The sequence below is a fragment of the Cajanus cajan genome, chromosome 8, assembly GCF_000230855.2.
Source record: "Cajanus cajan strain Asha chromosome 8, NIPB_CcT2T_4, whole genome shotgun sequence".
Taxonomy (NCBI): domain Eukaryota; kingdom Viridiplantae; phylum Streptophyta; class Magnoliopsida; order Fabales; family Fabaceae; genus Cajanus; species Cajanus cajan.
Window position 1 is genome coordinate 11,869,486 of NC_138524.1, and position 22,370 is coordinate 11,891,855.

Consider the following 22,370-nt stretch of genomic DNA (forward strand, 5'->3'; position numbering starts at 1 on the left):
TTTAAGTTTTAACAAATGGAATATATCACTCATACTCGTCATTTGCCAAACTCAGTCGCGTCTTTGTTGTCGAAAAATCATGGAATTCATATACTAATAAGAAAAGTAATCACGCGTGCACATTGCGGTCAAATCTATTTTCTATATAACAAACCCTAGACAGAAACGTATTAACAAAAAATTGAGAAAAAAATTAGGACTTTCAAAGTGACGATTTATTTAGAGTGTAATTAATCTATACAAAATCAAATATTTGTGAGTGGTTTATAACAATACGATAATGAGTAACCTAATGCATCAAAATTCTAAAGCAAATTTTAATGCTTTATTAGACTCTAGGTCTCGGATCTATTTTTATATATTTATTCACAAGTATTTCTAAAAATATATCATAGCAATAGAGACTTTATCTTTTATAATAATATGAAGTTTTGTTTATATTTTGACTATAAACCACATAAGTTATATTATTACTCAACATTAGATAGTAGCTAATGTATGCATGACAGTTGTTCTGTTAATAATGGCGGCGAAGAGGAAGCTCCAAAGGATTCCCATTGTGATACAAAATTTACTGCGCAACATGTGGTATAGCTATGATATTTTGAAGCTAAAAGGTTGCAATTGGAACAACAGTGAGTTCCAGAAGTATTTGTTGACTTTGATGAGAAGAAAACAAAATAGAGGGTATTAACTTGTTCCTTCAGATTTCAGACACGACCAAGTCATTCCTTTGACCCGTTCCTCCCTCCCCAACAAGCACAAATATCCATCTAATAGCTTCTCTGTAACTTGCACTCAGGAACCAACCAAACCAAACATCATGGGTTACGAACCACAGTTGTGCCTCTTTCTCCTCATCACATGCTTCACTTTCCACACCTCCCTAGCTGCTTTCACCACCATCTCAGCAAACCAATCTCTCTCCGGGGACCAAACCCTTGTCTCCAGCGGTGGCCACTTCGAATTGGGTTTCTTCAACACAGGTAACAACTCTAAATACTACATAGGCATGTGGTACAAAAAGATATCTGTAAGGACTTATGTTTGGGTTGCAAATAGAGACAACCCCGTTTCTGATAAGAATTCTGCCAAGTTTACAATTTTGGATGGTAATTTAGTGCTCCTAGACCAGTCCCAAAATATAGTTTGGTCAACCAATTTGTCTTCTCCTAGCTCAGGTTCTGTGGTGGCTGTGCTTCTAGATTCTGGGAATCTTGTGTTAAGCAATAGGCCTAATGCATCAGAATCTGATGCTATGTGGCAGAGTTTTGATCACCCTGCAGATACATGGCTTCCTGGTGGAAAGATAAGATTGGACCACAAAACAAAGAAGCCTCAGTATCTCACTTCATGGAAGAACAAGGATGATCCTGCAACGGGTTTGTTCTCTCTTGAACTAGACCCTAAAGAAACCAATGCATATCTCATTCTTTGGAATAAGTCTGAACAGTATTGGACTAGTGGTCCTTGGAATGGACACATCTTCAGCTTGGTTCCTGAAATGAGGTTGAACTACATCTACAATTTCACCTTTGAGAGCAATGAGAACGAGAGTTACTTCACCTATTCGGTGTATAACTCCTCTATTATATCTCGTTTTGTGATGGATGTCTCGGGGCAGATCAAGCAACTTTCGTGGCTGGAGAATGCTCAGCAGTGGAATTTGTTCTGGTCACAGCCTAGACAACAGTGTGAGGTTTATGCCTTTTGTGGTGGATTTGGTAGCTGCACTGAGAACGCCATGCCGTATTGTAGTTGTTTGAATGGTTATGAGCCTAAGTCACAACCTGATTGGAGTGTTTCGGATTACTCAGGAGGGTGTGAGAGAAAGACCAAGTTCCAATGCGAGACACCCAATTCATCTAACAAGGATAAGGACAGGTTCCTACCAATTCTCAACATGAAGTTGCCTAATCATTCACAATCCATAGGAGTTGGGAGTGATGGGGAATGTGAAGCAGCATGTTTGAGTAACTGTTCATGTACTGCATATGCTTTTACTACCAATGGTGGATGTTCAATTTGGAATGGTGAGCTCTTGAATGTGCAACAGCTTTCTCAAGATGATAGCAGTGGACAGACTATGTTTCTCAAGCTTGCAGCATCTGAGTTTCATGATGCAAAGAGCAATAAGGGGACAGTCATTGGTGTTGTTGCTGGTGCAGTTGGTGGCATAGTGATACTTGTCCTAGTTTTTGTGTTTGTGATGCTGAGGCGCAGAAAGAGGCATGTTGGGGCAGGAACGTCGGTGGAGGGCTCGTTGGTGGCTTTTAGCTACAGGGATTTGCAAAACGCCACAAAGAATTTCTCAGAGAAACTTGGAGGAGGGGGCTTTGGTTCTGTCTTCAAAGGAGCATTGCCTGATTCAAGTGTCGTAGCAGTTAAGAAGCTTGAGAGCATTAGCCAAGGTGAGAAACAGTTCAGGACAGAAGTGAGTACAATTGGGACAGTCCAACATGTCAACCTTGTAAGGCTTAGAGGGTTCTGTTCTGAAGGTACTAAGAAATTGTTGGTTTATGATTACATGCCTAATGGTTCCTTGGACTCCAAACTGTTTCATGAAGATAAGCTTTTGGATTGGAAAGTGAGGTACCAAATTGCTCTTGGAACAGCAAGGGGGTTGACTTATCTCCATGAGAAGTGTAGAGACTGCATCATACACTGTGATGTGAAGCCAGAGAACATTCTCCTAGATGCTGATTTTGTTCCAAAGGTGGCAGACTTTGGTCTTGCAAAGCTGGTTGGAAGAGACTTCAGCAGGGTGCTCACTACCTTTAGAGGGACAAGAGGTTATCTTGCTCCTGAGTGGATTTCAGGTGTGGCTATCACTGCCAAAGCTGATACCTACAGCTATGGAATGATGCTTTTTGAGTTTGTGTCAGGTAGGAGGAACTTTGAGGCGTCAGAAGATGGCCAAGTGAGGTTTTTCCCTACCTTTGCTGCAAACATGGTGCACCAAGGAGGGAATGTGCTTAATTTGTTGGACCCTAGGTTGGCGGGTAAAGCTGATATTGAAGAGGTCACCAGAGTCATAAAAGTTGCTTCATGGTGTGTCCAAGATGATGAAGCTCACAGGCCCTCCATGGGTCAGGTGGTTCAAATACTTGAAGGGTTCTTGGATGTGTCTTTGCCTCCAATTCCAAGGGCCCTCCAAGCCATTGTTGATAATGAGGAGAACATAGTTTTCTTCACTGACTCCAGCTCCACCCAGAGTTCACAGGTGAAGAGTAATGTCTCAACTGCCTCCTCTCAAGCCAAAAGCAACATCTCATCCAATAGCAACTAGTCCTCAAGATATAATTGAGAGGGCATGTTTAGTGGCTTCTCTCACTCTCTCAAGACACAATAAGTGGTGCCATACTTTGATTTTGAGGCATTTAATTCTAATGTTGTGGTACTCCTGCTAAGATGCTTGTATATTCAGCCAAAATAATGTCATATGATTCTGATATATCTTTTATTCCTGTATTCGTATGAGCCAGTGAGGGGTTTGGGGGATCAGAGAAAGGAAAATTGTAGCAAAAACAAATGCAGTGCATCTAAGTTAGGTGCACTAAGTAATAAATTACTAAATGTTTCTAATCGTTAGTTTGTTGTTATATTTATTAATTATTTAGTATTGCAATTAATGATGTGCCAACGGTATATTGACCTAGTTTACCCAATTTAGATTTATATGTAGTGTGAGTGTAAATTTTTCTGACAAATTTCTATAACAATTCATCGTATCGACATATCGCCACATGACTATTTATTAATATATGATGGAGGTGCGAATTGGAAAGAAAAGGGGAAAATGTTCTCTAGATTAAAGGCAAGGAAGAACCTCCAAAAATTGAGGGATCGGAGAGATCAGAATTCTGACTAATTTCTTCGTATTTCATTCATGTCTTCGAATACCATATATAACCAACCAACTATGCATACTGTAACATAACAAATAACAGCCTCACATGATACAACAAAACAAAGTAAACACAGAATGATGGTGTCGTGACAGCTCACCCTTAAATAATGAAAAGGAAATTAAAACAAGAAACAGAAATTACAAATTCAATTCATGACTTAATTAATAAACTTAATGGACAAAGTCATTCTATCTATAAGGCCACCAAATGATCCTCTTGGGTCTCTTCCTTAGTGAAAACAGTAGCCTTATTCCTTAGCTTTTTGGGCCTGACCTGCTACCGAGTGATGGTGTTGTAACAGCTAACCCTTAAATAATGAAAAGGAAATTGAAACAAGAAACAGAAATTACAAATTCAATTCATGACTTAATTAATAGACTTAATGGACAAAGTCATTCTAGCTATAAGGGCACCAAATGAGGCTGGTGATATATACACCTTCATTTTTAATACATACACTCTCTTTCTTTTTTAAAAATATTAAATTCCTGACTTACTCTTAATATGTTTTTGTTTTTAATTTTTAAATTTTTACCTCTATTTTTCCTTATTTTTTTTTATACACCCCTTTCTTCTCTCTTCATGCACCTCCCTACCTTTCTTTCCATCCTTTTCGATTTTTGCGTTATCTTGTTTCTTTTTAAGTTTCATTATAAGCCGTAAGCGGGTTTAGTGTCAAAGGGGAAGGAGTTGAGCCACACACACTTTTCTTCCAAGTAATTCTTCTCACATGCTCTTCCTTCTACTACATTCATTTGTTCTTGCTGTTTCTGACTTATTCTCGCCTTTAACTCATTCTTTCTTTGTTTTGTCACCCGCACTCTTTCATCTCTACATTTCTTGCTAGGATTCTTGTTAGAGTTTGAGCTGTTTGAAATTGATCGATCAATTATCTTTATGTTTTGAAATTGATTGTTCATCTATTGTTATGTGAAGTTATGGTACAAACAAGAGGTGGTAGTCTTGCACGAAAGCGACAATGAATAACAAAAGATAGGCAACATGTTAATGCTTAAGTACCTATAGTTGCTGGTCACGAGGAGCTTCAAGAGGTCATGATAGATAGTATTGTGAATCCTCAGGTAGCGAGGTCCTTTCTAGGAGGCCTTGAGGACTTGTCGGTCCTTAGGAATTTTCCAGATTGTGTTGCAACCTGCTTATAGAGTGACGAGGTAATTAATATTATTGGATTATTTTTTTAAATTTAATGTTTAATAAAATTTTATAATGACAAGATCATAAAACATTAGGATTATGGTGAGATTAAGATTTTCAATCATGGAAGAAAAGTAAAAAGTTTTGTCATCAAGCACCACCAAATACAAAAAAATGGTAGATAAGTCTGGCTTGGCATCAATTCTACTTTGCAACTACCAAATGGTGGATAACAGTCTTGTGTTTGCATTTTTTGAGTAGTGGCAACCAGAGACAAGCTCATTCCACTTGCTAATAGGAGAGATAACCATCACTCTTGATGATGTGTCATGCTTATTGCACCTACTAATTAGAGGTGCGTTTTTCAATCAACCAGTCATGGACCATGACATTGCATGTGTATACTTAAAGGATTTGTTAAGAGTCTCACGCAAGGACGAAATTCTCGAGATAAGGGCTACGAGAGGTGCTCATGTTCGCATGAGTTGGTTGAGAGATTTTTATGATGTGAGTTGCCAAGGGAAGTGTTGGGAATTTGCTAGAAGGGCTTTTCTTTTATTCTTGGTTGGTTGCATGATTTTTGCTAACAAGAGTGCAACATATGTGGATGTAGCATTCTTGGACCTGTTTCATGACCTCTCAGCTTGCTGTGATTATGCATGGGGTGCAACTACCTTGACATTCTTGTATGAGCACTTGAGTGATGCTTGTGTCCATAACACTAAGTAGATAGATGGCTACATGACTCTTTTACAGGTGAAACTTTTCATACTATTTTATGCTTAACATAAAAATTTTGTATTGCTTTGGACTTTATTTAATCTAATTTGGGACATTAATTTTGATACATGCATGGATATTTGAGCACTTTCCTCGAATTGGTTCCCGTTAGTTGTCCATGGAATATGTTGAGCAAAATTCTCGTGCTAGTCGTTGGTCGCATAGCAAGAGTATAGGTCATGTGCTTCCTTTTAGAAGGGAACTAGATGCAATCATTGTGGATGAAGTTTGTTGGATGCCTTATAGTCAACATAGAGATTATTAGTCATTTGAAGATATAACACTATATTCGGGGTGACTTCGATGGAGTACTTGCAGGCAAGCACACTTGCTTGAGCGGGTATTACATTAATATGGACATGTTCAACACATCCTAAGATCGCCTCAAGAGGTTATTAGTGTGATGATTTCTCCTGAGGAGATTGATGAAAGATGGTTGCACTATGCAAATTATGTAGTGGATGCTGCCGCTAAAGGTCATCAGTTAAAGCATTCAGCAAACTATGGAGATGGATACATGCAATGGTTCTCTCGAATTTCGCACCCATTGATCATTCCACCACAAAACAGAGAGACTTCTAAGGTGTCTTGAATGCAACCTGCCAAGATATCTTATCACCCATGTATTAGTGATCTTTGTCTTGTGGGAGTAAGATTGTGTCATTCATATTAAATAATTTTGTATATTTAAGTTACAAAATGCATTAGATAATTATAACTTTATTGTTATTTGTAGGAGACGTGCAATAGTTGTAGGAAGATTTATGATATTCTACAAATGATATTATAGAAGACTGACAACAGAAGGCACTGAAATTTGAAATATAACTAGACATACATTGATCATAGCGCGCATTGGGAGTGGGGAGAAATTCACACACCAAAAGGAGAGAAAGTGTTCAATTTATCATATAGTGGTGATAGTTTGTTTTGGTATCTCTTAGTCTCTTTTCTTTTTGTTAACATATTTTGGTCTTTTATTGTAAAATACTTTTTTCTTTTTGAGATATCTAGTTTAGCTAATGCCAACAAAGAAACAAACCATATTAGTGATATATTAATAGAAGAATGGCTCATTGACAAATTAATTGCTTGTTTAGTAGTTACTATAATTAACATTTTTGTTAGCTCCTCTTTCTGCATCTTAATTGGAGATGAATCAATTAAAGGAATAACATGGTTGCTATTTGGAACCCTGATGAGAACTTATTGTTAAGTGTTGTAAAATTTAACTAGTTTTCCACTTAAAAAGTTCATTCTTTAAAGCATGGTATTGTTGCATTACATTTATGCTTCTGCTTTAGCCTGAATATCAAGAGACCTTTAAGTAATACTCGTTTATGAATTTAGCTCTTGTGACCAACATGAATACTATTTGAGTAATACTATGCCTTTCTACATATCGATTTTCCTCTCTTAATTGTGGTATACATTACAACCTGGAGGCTAGTAGGATAAAGGTTCCACACATTAAAAAGTGCCAATCAGCTAATTGATATAATGACTCATGATGTCCCAAATTATCCAGTATATTTAGTATTTTCCTAGTTGTGTGATATCTATTCACCAACTTGAGGTGGAAAGTTGATGTGCACATACCGTAAATATTTTGTTTCCTAATTTAGTTAGAATTAAGTGATTAAAATCAATGTATTAATTGTCATTTCCTAGAATAGAATTATGTAGTGTTTACAAATACCCTTGAGATATATGGAATAATACTGACAGTCGTCTCAATTATAGTACTGAATTACTACTACATCATCCTTTTGCTAATGATATCTATTTTTTTCGTTGTGTCCTTGTAAGATTGTTTATCTGCATTAGTCCTCTAATTTCATTGTTGATTCCTAAATTTATGACATTCATAGGATTTTTTCCCTTTGAAATTATAGCATTTAGTATTTTTAATATATCCATTAATAAAAATGGTCCATCGTCTACATTTGACCATTGTCAAAATAAATATAAAACAACAAAATATCATATTCTTCCTCATCAAATGAAATGGAGATTGATGATGCATATAATGAGTTATTTAGACAGAGTTTTGGTTTCAAATCTGATTTATTTTCTATTTCATACTTTAACAAGCATGCTTTTTGTCAGTATATAGCCTTTAGTGGCTTAAGAGCTTTGGAAAGTTTATTTGTTCAATTGCACTCCTACTTGTGATGATACCTTGTTCAGTATTTTGTGGACTTTCAAAACACTACAAAACGATAATTATTGTGTAGGTCAAATAAGGATGCAAGAAAATTAGCCAAAAAGTTTTGAAAAAGGAGCCACTACAAGGAAATTGCCATATAGTGACACACATCCTATAGTGACACAATATGTGTCATTAAAAACTAATTTTACTTACACAATAAATATAATATATGTTGGTATATTGTTAAAAAGTGTGGGTATAAATTATAGTGACATACAAAATATGTTGTTAAATCTCATTCAAAATCAATACTAAAATTATGTGTAGCTATATGCCAAATAGATATATACATACATATATTATACTTATAGTAACACTTTTTGTATGTCACTATATGTAACATTTATTGTAGTGACCAAGGCAACAATATCTAAATCTATCTGGAAAGCTATATCTAGTTAATTGGTAAATCTACTGCTAAAATGTAATATTTGAAATTATGGAGAAACATAGGTAACACTTCTGACATTAAGTGAGTTTTTTCTAAGTCCGAGAGTATGTCTATCTGTCCCTTGAAAATTGATAGAAAAAATGTTGGGGCACATTATCCTTACATTATGTCATAATTGTATGGGTTATCTATATGTCAAGTTAGGTTAGTTAAGAGTTTGTTCATTTTATTAAACTTGAACATAGTAAATAGAAAATGACGCACTTTATGCTCATACTAACAGATAACAGTGCACTTGAGAAAGGCATGAAATAGTTGTTGCTTAAGAGCTCGAAAGACAAAAAGGATGAAGATGCTGATAGTGAAGAAGCTTAGAGGATTCTCGTTAACCGGCCAATTCAATTGGATCAACATATAAACTCTTTACACCTATAAAGGTTTGAAGTCAAACTCTAAATGTTACAGTATCAACCCATAAAATAGTTGGATCTCTATTAACCATTAGTTTATTAGAACTTCAAAAGAATACATCTTAAGTTGTAGTTAAATGGAACAATAATTTTTTCATGTGACATTGCATATGTAACATCTTACTAACTCTTAAGCTGGAGATTCAAAGAGGATTCTTTGAGGTTTATAAGTTTGCTTTCCACGGTAGTTATCTTTGAATAGGATTTGATCTCTCTCATGAACAAGTAAGAAGCATCTTAAGATAGCCCAGCAGTTCAAATTTGATCATAACAAGCTAAAGTGCCTTTAGAATTCAATGAATTTCAGTTGATTACAAGTTTCTCTCAATATACAAATACAAATACATGGAAATTAAACACACACACACACACACACACACACACACACATATATATATATATATATATATTTATTTTTACCTGAATACATTTGTTAAAATGTTAAGATATCTATTGGCTGCAATAGACTGAATTAGTAGTATTGATAATTATCATTCCATTTACGATTAGGTAGAACCGTGGGAATGATTTGTGTTTGATAAAATTAAGGAATTTGAAAATAGATGTAGAATTTTATATCCTAATAAGTGCAAACCCGAGTCTTCGATAAAATTACTGTTTAATTTGCAAGATGGACATTTTCTACTGTAATTTGCAAGATGGGCATTTTCTACTGTAATTTGCAAGATGGGCATTTTATACTGTCAAATATGATTATTTACACATTGCACGTCTATTGACATAATGGTATGGTAATCATTTTTCTCACTTGTTTCATTTTATATTTTTTCAAGCTTTAGAAAAATTTGCTAATTTTTTTATTATAGTAAAAAGAATTTGTTGTAGCATGATTTTGACATTCATTGATTTAACTTTAATGCATATTTGTATAGTAGTGCTCACATGTTAATCTTATTTTTAACCAATTAATCCACTTATTTGTGTGGGTGTGCATGTCATTTAATTATGTCTATTTAAATTATCATCATTTCATAGGTCTCACTAAAAGTTCTTATGGGTGTTTCATTATTATAATAAGCAATGTGTTTTGTATGATGGAAACACTTGGAGTCCTTCTGACAACTATTGAGGTCAAGTTCTAATATGTGCCAAAGATGGGATATGATGCAATCTCTAGTGAAGTCGGTGGAGAAATTTTCATAAGAGGAAACTCGTCAAAGATGAGATATGTGCCAAACGATATTTTTGTTGAAATGCACAATATGCATTAAATTTTAAAGAGTAACAATATACTTAGATTGGACTAAGCGCAAGTTTTATAAATTCTTATTTATGCATTCTTACTAGATATTACATTATAGAGATTTCTGAAACTGAGAGAACTATAATATTTACACTAATATTTAATTTTGCTAAATAACCATTTTAAGTTTTACAATTTTTATAAATAAATACCATAAACTTTCATTTTATTTTGATCAATCATTAAACTTTATCTGATTTGTAAATAACTATTATATGAATCTTTAATTTTGTTTCAATTAATTTTTAATCTTTATCTCTTTTTTATAGATAAACACTCTCAACTTTAATTTTATTTTAATTGATATTGATATTTGATAATTTATTATTTTTATAAGCATATTTTTTTATTATCAATTTAGAGTTAAATTATTTATTTTAAATATTAATCATTCATTATTTTTTTCCTTCTATTTTAGTAATTTAATTCCAATGTAATATAAGAGACTTAAAAAATTAAGAGTTAATTAAAATAAAATCAAAATCAAGGTGTTTATTTGTAAAAATGGTAAAGTTTAAGGATAAATTATAATAAAATTAAATTTTATTGTGCCTAATTGCTAATATAACAAAATTTAAGGATCAGTTGAAATAATCTTAAAGTTTGTAGCGTTTATTTGTAAAAGAAGTAAAGTTTAGGGAGGCTAAATATTTTTTTCCTAAAATATTTTAATAAAATAGATCTAAACTGATGCATACAACTAACATACGAAGTTTGCCAAAAACGAGATTCAACTTTGCAATATTTTGACCATTGCAAAGCAATGGAAGGTAATGCAGACTCGGCCTTCAAAACAACCTGTAAATTAATTTAAATTAAACAAGTCAATAACTTATAATTAAATTAAAGATTTGATTTAAAGTAATATGCATTATACCATACCTACACAAAGTGACAATTACTTACAAATCCAATAGTAATAAGTTGATGGCTTGACTTAGATAATGGAGGACATCCTCTAAGAGGAAAGAATGTCATACTTTGTTTTAAGGATAAAGAGACGAAGACCACTTTTATGTCTTGAGGCAATTACATAGCCCATATTTGGTAAGGTCATCCACTTATCGACAGATGCATGTGTGTCAACATACAAAGATTGTCTCAATACATTCCTCATCCATGCCAAGTTGCGTTGCAATTGCACAATAATCACAATTTCCATCAGCTTTCACATCAATAATGTCTTCAATAAATGGATGAAACTCAATCGAAAAATAGTTCATAAATTTTAGAACATTCATACATTTAGAATCATGGGTTGATTTATAAGATGAAAGGTGAGTTGATGTGCTATCATGTACAGAAAGTAGAGCATCAACATGCTCCCAATAAGAAGGATCACGCTTAGTTGATCTATCTCTCTTTGACCCTTAACCCTTTGGTGCACCCTTTGCTTTTACCTTTTCAAGAGGTGGACACAATGAAGTTGTATCAAGAAATGCTAGTTCATGCAAATTTTCAAGTATAGTTACTTTTCCAACATTATCAAGTTCCATAAATCGCTTTAGCAAAGCATCTATATAAGGTTGCAATGATAACTCGTAGCCTTGATGGTTTTTCCCTTGGCCTCCAAAATTTAACCTCCTCCAATGAATATGAATTGTATGTAAGGAAATTGGCTGACACATCATACTGTATCTAACGAACTCACATGCACAAGATAAACCATATGGGTAGTTTGAATTGTGCAACCACACATAGAACTATCAATACCAATGATTTTAACCCAATCATATTGGTAAGCTATATGACTTAATGCATTCCTTGATACAAATCCACGCAACTTAATGTAAAATGAATTATTGTTTCTATGTTCCACTACATTTATACTTTTTTCAAATGATGCCTTAATCTTTATGTGTTGCAATGTAATAATGTTATTCATAGCATCCCAACAATTACACATATCCCCCTTGCTATCTTGAAGAAACCTCTTCAACCTCCAATGTGCAGCCTCAACCCTGTTAAGTAACACATAATAATTAAGATAATAATTATAATAATTATTATTATATAAATAATTAACATGATAATAATAATAATAATAATAATAATAGTTAACATAATATTATTGACATAATTACTATAATAATAAAAAATAATTAGCATAATAATTATAATATATTTTCATGATAAATTATTTAAATATAGTAATATTTATAAAAATAATAGTAACAACAACAACAACAAAAAATTATGAGCATAATAATAATTTTATTTAAATTATTAATTATCATACTAATAATTATAATATATTTTTAGGATAAATTATATAAACATAAATTTAAGTTTACCTATTGGTTGTTGTGTTACCCAAATGCATCACTTTATTTGTCCATGCAATAAAATTTTTTTCCTTGTGCGGAATCAATCATGAATCTCTCACATAATCATTGAAAATAGGAAAATTTGAACAAACCTCAAATAATGTCAAACATTGCTGATGTATGAAAAACCGCAAGTGTACGGTTGTCGTCAAGTAATAAATATCGAATCACAGGGACTACGTGTTTGACCTAGAATTACTAGTATTTTAATTTGAATTTTAAAACAGATGGAATTTCTGTTTTGATATGATAAGATCAGATTTCATGGTAAAAGAGATAGTAATGCAATTAATGAATAAGATAAAACTTTAAGATAAGATAAGGAGATTTCCGGGAATCTAGGGTTCGCACAAAGAGTTCCAACATTATTGAATTATTATTTTCATTAATTAATTCTATTCCATCTTGAAGGTAGTCTTAACCTAATTTAATCCTTGCACCTTCTCAGGCTACGAGGACGTGTTTAATTAAAATTAATCCCTACTCTCGTGGTAATTACGTTCAATTAAACCCGTTAAGATCTTTGTTAATCTATTGCTCCTCGAAAGCTTAAATCTACTCTCGTGATTTAACACTCAAGTCTATTCCTTTAGGTTCCGATAATTAGGTTCTCCTCTCAGTTCATCCCTAATTATCTATGATTATGAAAATTAAGATTAATTGTTTATCATAATTATAATCAAGTTCTCCTCTCAGTTCATCCTTAATTAATGTTATTATGAAAACAATAATATTAAAGTTCATATATAAAATATAAAAGAACAGATCAAGAATTGGAATAAAATTAAGAAACTGAATAATGCATTAATAAAGAGGTTCTCAGAGGCTAAGCCCTGATCCCAGAAAAAGGGAAACTACTCACAGGAGTTCATAGTAGTTCTCCAAGAAGAAAAGAATAAAAGAAAAGTAAACCTTAGAGTCGATGGCACAGGCGCCCAACCTTCTCCAAGTGTCAAAAACTAGAAAACTGTCTCACGAACCCAAAAGTGCTGTTCTAGGCTAACCTCATCTAATTTATAACCTAAAAGGGTAAAAAGGTAAAACTACCAAGATAAAAATTACAAAAATAAAAATAAAACATAAAACTTAAAAAGCTGGGACGCGAAGTGAATCACGGGCGTGACTGAGAATCACGACCGTGATTCTCTGGAGCACATCTATGAAGGGTCAGTGGCGTTCACGGGTGTGATTGGGAGTCACGGCCGTGATTTTCTCTGGTGAATCACGGGCGTGATTTAGAATCACGGCCGTGATTTTCCTTGGTGAATCACGGGCGTGATTTAGAATCACGGCCGTGATTTTCCCTGTAGCTCAGCATTTCCTCTTTAATTCTTAAATCTTGATCCTGCTAAGAGAAAACACAACACATACCAAGAAAAGCATAAAATAGGAAAATGATATAAAAATTTATTAAAAACATGAAAGATATGCATGATTATACTATGAATTCTTGTGAATTAAAGTGCTAAAATACGAGTAAAATACACAACATCAAATAACCCCAAACTTGAACTTTTGTTTGTCCTCAAACAATAATTAGCACTTTGAAAAAAAAAAAAAAAAAAAATTCATCAAGAATTAACTGAGCATTTAAAATCTTCACTCTTAGTCTCACAAGGTCCAATTAGAATCTTAATCTTTCATTACTAGCACCAACTCTTAGTTTCTAAGGGTTTCATGATGTCAAATCTTGTAAAGCTCATTAGTCAAATGAAGATAATTTAACAGAAATAATTTTTCGATGCTTGTGACACAAATGGGGGTAATATTTTTATTTTTGTTTTTGTCTCACCTAAAACATTTCCCCAGTAGCCAATCAGTGTAGAGAGGATGATAATTTCAAGAACATGTAGCCTCAAAGGGGGTTAGCTATTTTACTAAACAATTCCCCAGTAGCTAATTAGTTCCCTTAGTTTTCTAAGGTTAAGAATATTCTCCCTCTAACCTATGACCTCAAAGGGGTGCTAGGTGATATATATATATATATATATATATATATATATATATTTTTTTTTTTTATATTTTTTTTTATTTACCCCCCAAAAGCTTTTAAGCACGAATTAAAAAGAATTTATCTTCAAGAGACTATTTTTATAATTCTCGATCATTTCAAGCCTTAATACTAAGAGCCAAGTGCTAGCCACAAAACCAGCTAATTTTTCAACCTTTTGTTCTGAGACTTCAAGATTCAATTCATCACATTCAGTGTTTTCAAAGACGAACAATTTCGTTAAAAATATTTACTTTTCAAACACAAATTCAAGTTGGGATTAACTGAATATGTATATATGCATGATATTTTTTTTTTTTTGCATGAATGAATGAAATGTGTACATCCTCCTAACCCCAAACTTAAAGATTTGCTTGTCCCGAAGCAAAGAGCTAATGAATGCATGATAGATTATTTTGACAAAATTATAAAATGCATGAATATGCAACCAACCCACAACAGAAAGGAATGCTTGTCCCTAAGCATCAGAGTAAAATAAGGAATAAGAAAGATCTCACTGTGGTGGAAAATCATCTGGATACCGTTGAATGTGCCATTTATACATTTGATCAACCATGTAATTATAATGCTGCTGGCGTTCATCCATTTGTTGCAGCCGGTTATCCATTGATTGGATAGCTGCTAGGATAGCAGCATTGTCCACCTCAGGTCCAGGATGTAGAGGGGGTTGTTCAGGAGCTGCTTCCTCCTCTGCAGGAGCCGCTTCCTCAGCTGCTGGAGGTCGGTCCTCTAATGGCTCCAGTGGAAACTGCCAGGTAGCCCGGTTCTTCACGGTGTATGTTGGATTTGGTAACTGGTGGTGCACTCCCGACTGGGTTACTACAAAGTAGTATTTATCATCTTCATCTTTCGCAATGCAGTTCATAGAAGAGCAGGTAGCAAAATTAATAGTACGGCTTCCAGGGAGTGGTTCTAACTGGTCCAGCCAAGCGTGATAGCCAAGGTGTTTGGCTATAGTGGTAATGAGGCCGCCATTCACAATCGCACCGTGGCTGGTATTGGAAATACTCTGGAACTGTCGTGCCAAATGACTGCCAGAATCAATAGGCTCCTCTCTGTTTTCCATCATAGCCCATAAAAGTAAAAGGTCGCTCAAACGAACCTTTCCTTCAGAATCACCTCGGGCCAAAACAGTAGAGGCAATAAAGCGGTGCATAATACGGATGGCGGGATGGCGGAAAGCAGAGGAATTACATTTTCCAGCGACCCAATTACTTGTACCTGTCAAACTGTACCAAAAAGAACCAGGGTTGAAAGAACTTGGGGTTCTCGTGCTCCCTCCAGTGGGAAATCCAAAAATATTATTGAACTGAGCTAGGGTTAATTCGTGTTCTTGGTTAAACATACGGAAAGAAATCAAACCTTCAGAACAATTTGGCCCAGATAATATTTCCGTGTGGAGAGAGCTCAAGAACTCAAGAACTAGTCGAGGATAAACAACATCATTATGCATGGTAGCAAAGGTTGTCCACCCAATGTTAGTTAACATGAAATTGATATCAGCACGTAAACCCAACTTACGAATAAATGGGAAGTCGAGATACCTGGTAGGATGGATAGTGCGGAAGCGTAATACCTCGTTCCGCTCACGCTGTTCATCGTTCCGATAGAACCTCGGAGGAAGTTGCGGAATTTCACTTGCTTCTTCCTCGTAACTGTGGGTATCGGAAGCGGTGGAGGACGAACCAACGGTACGGGTGCGCTTGGGAGCCATGGATGAACGGAAGGAGTGAATGTGGGAGGAAGAGGGAAGAAGAGGAAGAAGAAGTGAGAAGCTAGGGTTTGGGAGAGAAGAAAAGAGAGAATGGGTCGTAGGTTTGAGAGAAGTGAGAATGTAAAAGGAGGGGGGAGAATAAATAAGGGAAAGGGGATTTTTAAAAATCACGGGCTGTATCTGCAGGAGATCACGCCCGTGATTTATAATCACGGCCGTGATTCTCTCTGGGGTTTTCCAAAAATTTTCCAGAGAAGATCACGCCCGTGATTTAGAATCACGGTCGTGATTCTTTCTGGGGTTTTCCAAAAATTTTCCAGAGAAGATCACGCCCGTGATTTAGAATCACGGTCGTGATTCTCTCTGGGTTTTCCCAAAAATTTTTCCAAAAATTTTCCAGAGAAGATCACGCCCGTGATTTAGAATCACGGTCGTGATTCTCTCTGGGTTTTCCCAAAAATTTTTCCAAAAATTTTCCAGAGAAGATCACACCCGTGATTTAAAATCACGGTCGTGATTCTCTCTGGGGTTTTACCAAAAAATTTTTCCAAAAATTTTCCAGAGAAGATCACACCCGTGATTTAGAATCACGGTCGTGATTCTCTCTGAAACTCTGAAATATTTTTCTTCTTTCTTCTTCTTTCTTTTTTTTATTTTATTTTATTTTATTTTATTTTATTTTTTTTTCTATGATGCTTGAGTAGGTTCCTGAAGAACCATAGAGTATAATTTTTCTAAGTGTTCCCCATGGAAATATAACTTCAATCTCTGTGCATTGACCTTGAATATGTCGCCTTTATCGTTTCTGATTTCTACAGCTCCATAGGGATATACTTTTTGAACTGTAAAAGGCCCTGACCATCTTGACTTCAATTTTCCAGGAAACAATCTGAGTCTGGAATTAAATAATAGCACCGAGTCCCCTTGCTTGAATTCTCTTCTATGTATATGCTTGTCATGCCACCTCTTTGTTCTTTCTTTGTAAATCTTAGCATTTTCATATGAGTCTAATCTGATTTCATCAAGCTCATTGAGTTCCAATTTCCTTTTTTCTCCAGCTTCCTTTAGGTCATAGTTGAAGTATTTTATTGCCCACAAAGCCTTGTGTTCTAGCTCTACAGGAAGATGGCAAGATTTGCCATAAATCAGCCTAAATGGAGACATGCCAATAGGTGTTTTGTAAGCAGTCCTGTAGGCCCAAAGAGCTTCATCTAATCTTAAAGACCAGTCCTTTCTTGTTGTAGATACAGTCTTCTCAAGAATCTTTTTGATTTCTCTGTTGGATATTTCTACCTGTCCACTTGTTTGAGGGTGATAAGGTGTACCAACCTTGTGAGTGACTCCATACTTTTTTAAGAGAGATTCAAACTTTCTTTCAATAAAATGTGAGCCTCCATCACTGATCACAGCTCTTGGGACCCCAAATCTTGGAAATATAATTCTTTTGAAGAGTTTAATGACAGTATTTGAATCACTCGTTTGAGCGGGAATCGCTTCTACCCACTTGGACACATAATCAACTGCAACTAATATGAACTTGTAACCTTGAGAACTTGGGAATGGTCCCATGTAATCTACTCCCCATACATCAAAAATTTCTACTTCTAAAATCCCATTTAATGGCATTTCATGTTTCCTGGATATATTCCCTGATCTTTGGCATTGGTCACAAGAATTTACCATCTTCCAAGTATCCTTAAATAAGTTTGGCCAGTAAAAACCAGATTGTAGAATTTTAGCTGCAGTTTTTGACGTACTAGCATGCCCTCCATATGCGGAAGAATGACATGAGTGAATGATGTGAGGAGTTGTTTCTTCTGAGATACACCTTCTATAGATACCATCTCTACACCTCTTATATAGGTAAGGTTCATCCCAAATAAAGCTGTTAAGGTCACTAAAGAATTTCTTCTTTTGTTGATAATTAAAGTCTTCAGGAAGGACTCCACATGCTAAGTAATTCGCATAATCTGCATACCAGGGACTGTTTTTCACAACAACTGCTAACAGCTGTTCGTCTGGGAAGCTGTCATTAATAGGGAGTTCCTCCTTTGTTGCTTGGTCTTGTGGAAGTCGAGAGAGATGATCAGCTACTACATTTTCTACTCCCTTTCTGTCCACAATCTCTAAATCAAATTCTTGTAAAAGGAGAATCCATCTGAGGAGCCTAGGTTTAGCATCCTTTTTATTAAAAAGATACTTTAGGGCAGAGTGATCTGTGTAAACAATAACCTTAGACCCCACAAGATAAGATCTGAACTTTTCAAAAGCATAGACGACTGCTAACAATTCTTTTTCTGTTGTTGCATAATTGGCTTGGGCTTCATCAAGAGTCTTGCTGGCATAGTGTATAGCATGAACCTTCTTGTCCTTTCTTTGTCCCAATACAGCTCCTATAGCATAGTCACTTGCATCACACATGATTTCAAAAGGAAGGCTCCAGTCAGGAGTTTGCAGAATAGGAGCTGTAGTGAGAGCTTCTTTCAACCTGTAGAATGCATTCTTACAAGAAACATCAAAGTTAAAAGGTACCTCTTTCACAAGTAGATTAGATAATGGTTTAGAGATTTTTGAAAAATCTTTAATAAACCTTCGGTAGAAACTGGCATGCCCTAAGAAACTTCTAACACCTTTAACATCAATTGGAAGAGGCAATTTATCAATTACTTCTATTTTTGCTCTATCTACCTCAATTCCTCTCCCAGATATTAGGTGTCCTAAGACAATTCCTTCTTGTACCATAAAATGACATTTTTCCCAATTTAAGACTAAATTCACTTCAGAGCAACGCTGCAATACTTTAGTTAGATTTAATAGACAGTCATCAAAGGAAATACCATAAACTGAAAAGTCATCCATGAAAACTTCCATCTCTTTTTCTAATAAATCACTAAAGATTGCAGTCATACATCTTTGAAAGGTAGCAGGTGCATTACATAGGCCAAAAGGCATTCTCCTATAAGCAAAAGTACCATAGGGACATGTAAAAGTAGTTTTCTCTTGGTCTAATGGATGAATAGGGATTTGATGAAAACCGGAGTATCCGTCCAAATAACAAAAGTATGAATGCATTGCTAACCTTTCAAGCATTTGATCAATAAAAGGTAAGGGAAAGTGATCCTTTCTAGTGGCATTATTTAATTTTCTATAATCAACACACATACGCCACCCAGTCACAGTTCTTGTGGGAATTAATTCATTATTATCATTTTTAACTACTGTCATCCCACCTTTCTTAGGAACCACATGAACTGGACTTACCTAAGGACTATCAGATATAGCATAAATTACCTTAGCATCCAATAATTTCAAAATTTCTTTCTTTACCTCTTCTTTCATCTTGGGATTTAGTCTTCTTTGAGCTTCAACAGAAGGTTTGGATCCTTCCTCCAAGAAGATGCGATGCATACAAAATGAAGAACTAATTCCCTTTATATCAGCCATAGTATATCCAATAACTTTTCTAAATTTTCTCAACTCATTGAGAAGTTTTTCAGTTTCTTTTTCATTTAAAGCTGAATTTACTATGACTGGATAAGTGGAATTAGCCCCCAAAAACTCATACCTTAAAGATGAAGGAAGTGGTTTAAGTTCTAACTTTGGAGAGTTTTCTTCTTGCCAATCTGTTGAAGACTCAAGAAGACTTTCTACTAGAGGATCTTTTTCTTTACACGGGGGACTTGAATCGATCAAGCAAGCATAATTAGGTTGAATCCCCTCAAGATCTATGTGCTTTCCTCCAACTAGAAAATTCTCCAAGGGATCCCTCAAAATAGATCTCATGACTTCTTCCTCCATGTCTTTAGGCAATATATCAACCCTGCAGCAAATATTTTCAAGAGAAGGTTGTCTAACAGATTTAGCAATATTAAATTCCATTGTTTCATCATTAATGGATAAGGACAATTTTCCATGTTTGACATCTACTATTACGCCTGCTGTAGCCAAAAATGGTCTACCTAGTATGATTGGTATTTGTTTGTCCTCTTCCATTTCTAAAACAACAAAATCTCCCGGAATTAAAAATTTACCTATCTTAACTGGAACATCTTCTAAAATTCCTATGGGATATTTTATAGATCTATCTGCTAACTGGATTGACATTGCTGTAGGCTTTAATTCTCCCATATCTAATTTCTTGCAAATTGATAAAGGCATTAAATTGATACTTGCCCCAAGGTCACATAAGGCTTTTTCAAACCTTAGATTTCCAATGAGACAAGGTATAGAGAAACTACCAGGATCCTTAAGTTTTTTGGGCAAATTATGATGGATCAATGTAACAGTCTCTCTATCATCCAATTTCCTTCGGTTAGCTAAAAGATCCTTAAGAAATTTAGCATATGTAGGCATCTGTTGTAGAGCTTCTACAAATGGGATGTTTACATACACTTGTTTGATCATATTTAAAATTTTTTCAAATTGTCTATCAAGTTTAGTCCTTGCTAACCTTTGAGGAAAAGGAATTGGAGGGTGATAAACAGTTTGAGGCTTTGATGAAGATACTTTTTCTTTTTCTAATTTTTCTTTTTCAGGTTTTTCAACCATAGGAGAAGCGTCTTCATCAATCTCAATATTATCATTTTGATTAGACACAGGTCCGTCTAATTTCTTCCCACTCCTTAAAGTCACAGCATTAACATTTTCAGCTGGGTTTGCAACTGTTTTACCTGGGAACTTACCTGGAGAATTGCTTGAACTAGGCATCAACTGTGCAATTTGATTTTCCAGCATCTTGTTGTGGAGAGTAATATTCTCAACCTTGACAGCAAGGTTTTGAATAGAATTTGCCATTGAATCATTGGTCTGTTTTTGATTAGTGACAAAATTCTCCATAAGGCTTTCTAATCTTGAAACACTTTGTTGAATTGAGGGTGTCTGTACTGGATTTCCTTGCCCATTAATGAAGTGATTGGGCGGACGGAAATTAGGTTGCTGACTGCTACTTCCTTGAACTGGGTTATTCTTCCAAGAAAAGTTAGGATGATTCTTCCAACCAGGGTTGTATGTGTTGGAATATGGATTACTCTTCTCTCTTCGAGGAGTGTCATAGAAATTATGAGAAGCTGCCACTTGTTCAGTAGTATCTTCTTCTTCTCCAGTAAAAATTGAGGTACAATCTACTGCAGTGTGCCCTTGTTCCCTACAAAGGTCACATACTTGATTTGTAGCCACTGAATTAACCTTAGCTTTTTCCATCTTGTCTAACCTTTGATTAAGAGTATCAAATTTTGCTAAGAGTAACTCAATATTGTTCACTTCATATCGCCCCGGAGTTCCTTTCCTTGCTGTGACTTCTCTTTCACTGTATTGGCTGTGATTTGAGGCTACATTTTCCAAAATAATCATGCAGTCATTAATAGGTTTCCCCATGAAAGATCCTCCAGCTGCTGAGTCTAATATCATGGTGCTTTGTTGGTCCAATCCTTCAAAGAAAAATTGGATGGTAAGCCAACGGTTGAAGCCATGTTGTGGGCATGCTTGAAGATATCCCTTGAACCGCTCCCATGCTTCATAAATAGTCTCTCCAGTGCCTTGTTGGAAATTAGTGATTTTCTTCCTCAATTCTTTAGTTTTAGAAGGAGGAAAGAATTTCTCTAGAAAAGCTCTTTCACATAATTCCCAAGTTGCTATCTTTTCTCTAGGCACTGTTCTTAGCCACACCTTTGCCTTATCTCTCAAGGTGAGTGAGAATAAGCGGAGTCGCATTCCATCAGAAACTTCATCATCAAATTGCTGGGTCTCACAGATTTCCAAGAACCCCTCTAAGTGGTCATTAGGATCTTCTGATGGTAGTCCTCCAAAGGTGTTCTGTTTGAGCATATTCACCAGAGAAGCTGGTACAGTAGCTCCAGTTTGCATCTCCCCTCCAGGTATCCCACGAGCTATGGGTGCAGAGTAATCCCGAAGCGGTAAATTATCTCGTTGTGCAGCCATGTCAAATTCTCTAGCAAGGTTTCTTTTCCTTCTCAGGAGAGTTCTTTCAATCTCAGGATCAAGTGGTGTTGGTTTCCCAAGACGTAGAGATCTCTTTTGCATTAACCCTAAAGCACTGCAAAAAAAAAGAAGAAAGTGGCCCGTGAAATCTGAATTGGAGAAGTAAATACTAAAAAAAAAAATTATTTATTTATTTAA

General features: G+C 35.2%; 1 protein-coding gene and 1 non-coding gene across 2 annotated transcripts; both read left to right on the forward strand.

The window, feature by feature from the left end:
- Positions 1-639: 639 nt before the first annotated feature.
- Positions 640-3,591, forward strand: LOC109812764 (G-type lectin S-receptor-like serine/threonine-protein kinase At2g19130). The gene has a single exon (XM_020376806.3). It carries the CDS (start codon positions 824-826, stop codon positions 3,287-3,289), a length of 2,466 nt encoding a protein of 821 aa, XP_020232395.1. The 5' UTR covers positions 640-823; the 3' UTR covers positions 3,290-3,591.
- An 18,105-nt stretch (positions 3,592-21,696) lies between these two features.
- On the forward strand, positions 21,697-21,803 carry LOC145950975 (small nucleolar RNA R71). Its single transcript, XR_014428801.1, has one exon. It is a non-coding gene; the product is annotated as a small nucleolar RNA R71 (small nucleolar RNA).
- The last annotated feature ends 567 nt before the right edge of the window (positions 21,804-22,370 follow it).

What these genes read in the sequence shown, in the direction of transcription:
- LOC109812764 (XM_020376806.3), top strand. Translation starts at nt 824, where the DNA reads ATGGGTTACGAACCACAGTTGTGCCTCTTTCTCCTCATCACATGCTTC.